General features: G+C 72.5%; 1 protein-coding gene across 1 annotated transcript in view; it reads left to right on the top strand.

Moving 5' to 3' along the window:
• The window catches only part of MKNK2 (MAPK interacting serine/threonine kinase 2), a gene marked incomplete at its 5' end in the record, with an annotated part of 8,526 nt that extends 8,085 nt beyond the window's left edge, over window positions 1–441 (top strand). Inside the window, 1 exon segment of the mRNA XM_014585527.1 lies at window positions 25–441. Within this exon segment, the coding sequence (XP_014441013.1) occupies window positions 25–153 (129 nt within the window).
• Between the last annotated feature and the right edge of the window lie 3 nt (window positions 442–444).

Below are 444 nucleotides of genomic sequence, written 5' to 3'. Positions count from 1 at the left end.
GCGGCGGCGCCCGGCCGGGCCCAGCCCCTCCTCATCCGAGCTACCTCACGCTGCCCGCAGCTCTCCCCGCCCTCCGAGTCGGCGCTGGCCCAGCGGCGCCAGAGGGCCAGCCTGTCCGCGGCGCCCGTGGTCCTCGTGGGCGACCGCGCGTGACCCGGCTGCCCCCGTGTACATAGTCGCCCTCCCCGCTCTGGTTTTAAGCTATTGCCAACCTGACCAGCCGCCGCCCTCTCCCCGGGCTGGGCGCGCAGTGGGCGGCTTTTACGGAAGGTTGTGCTGTTAGGTCCCCTCCGGTTCCCCTTCTAAAGGCGTTCAGGCAGAGCGAGCAGGGCGAGGGGTGGGCGAGGGCGCCCGGCTTGCACGCCCGTCTCAGGACAGCCGTCTTCCAGCGCTAGTGTTTCAGGGATGGCGCCCCCATGAGGCCCCGCGGGCTCGGCGGGGGTG

This window comes from Tupaia chinensis, unplaced genomic scaffold (genome assembly GCF_000334495.1).
Source record: "Tupaia chinensis unplaced genomic scaffold, TupChi_1.0 Scaffold149964_2, whole genome shotgun sequence".
NCBI lineage: Eukaryota > Metazoa > Chordata > Mammalia > Scandentia > Tupaiidae > Tupaia > Tupaia belangeri.
The sequence above is the reverse complement of the archived record's forward strand: the minus strand, read 5'-3'. Positions and strand labels throughout refer to the sequence as shown.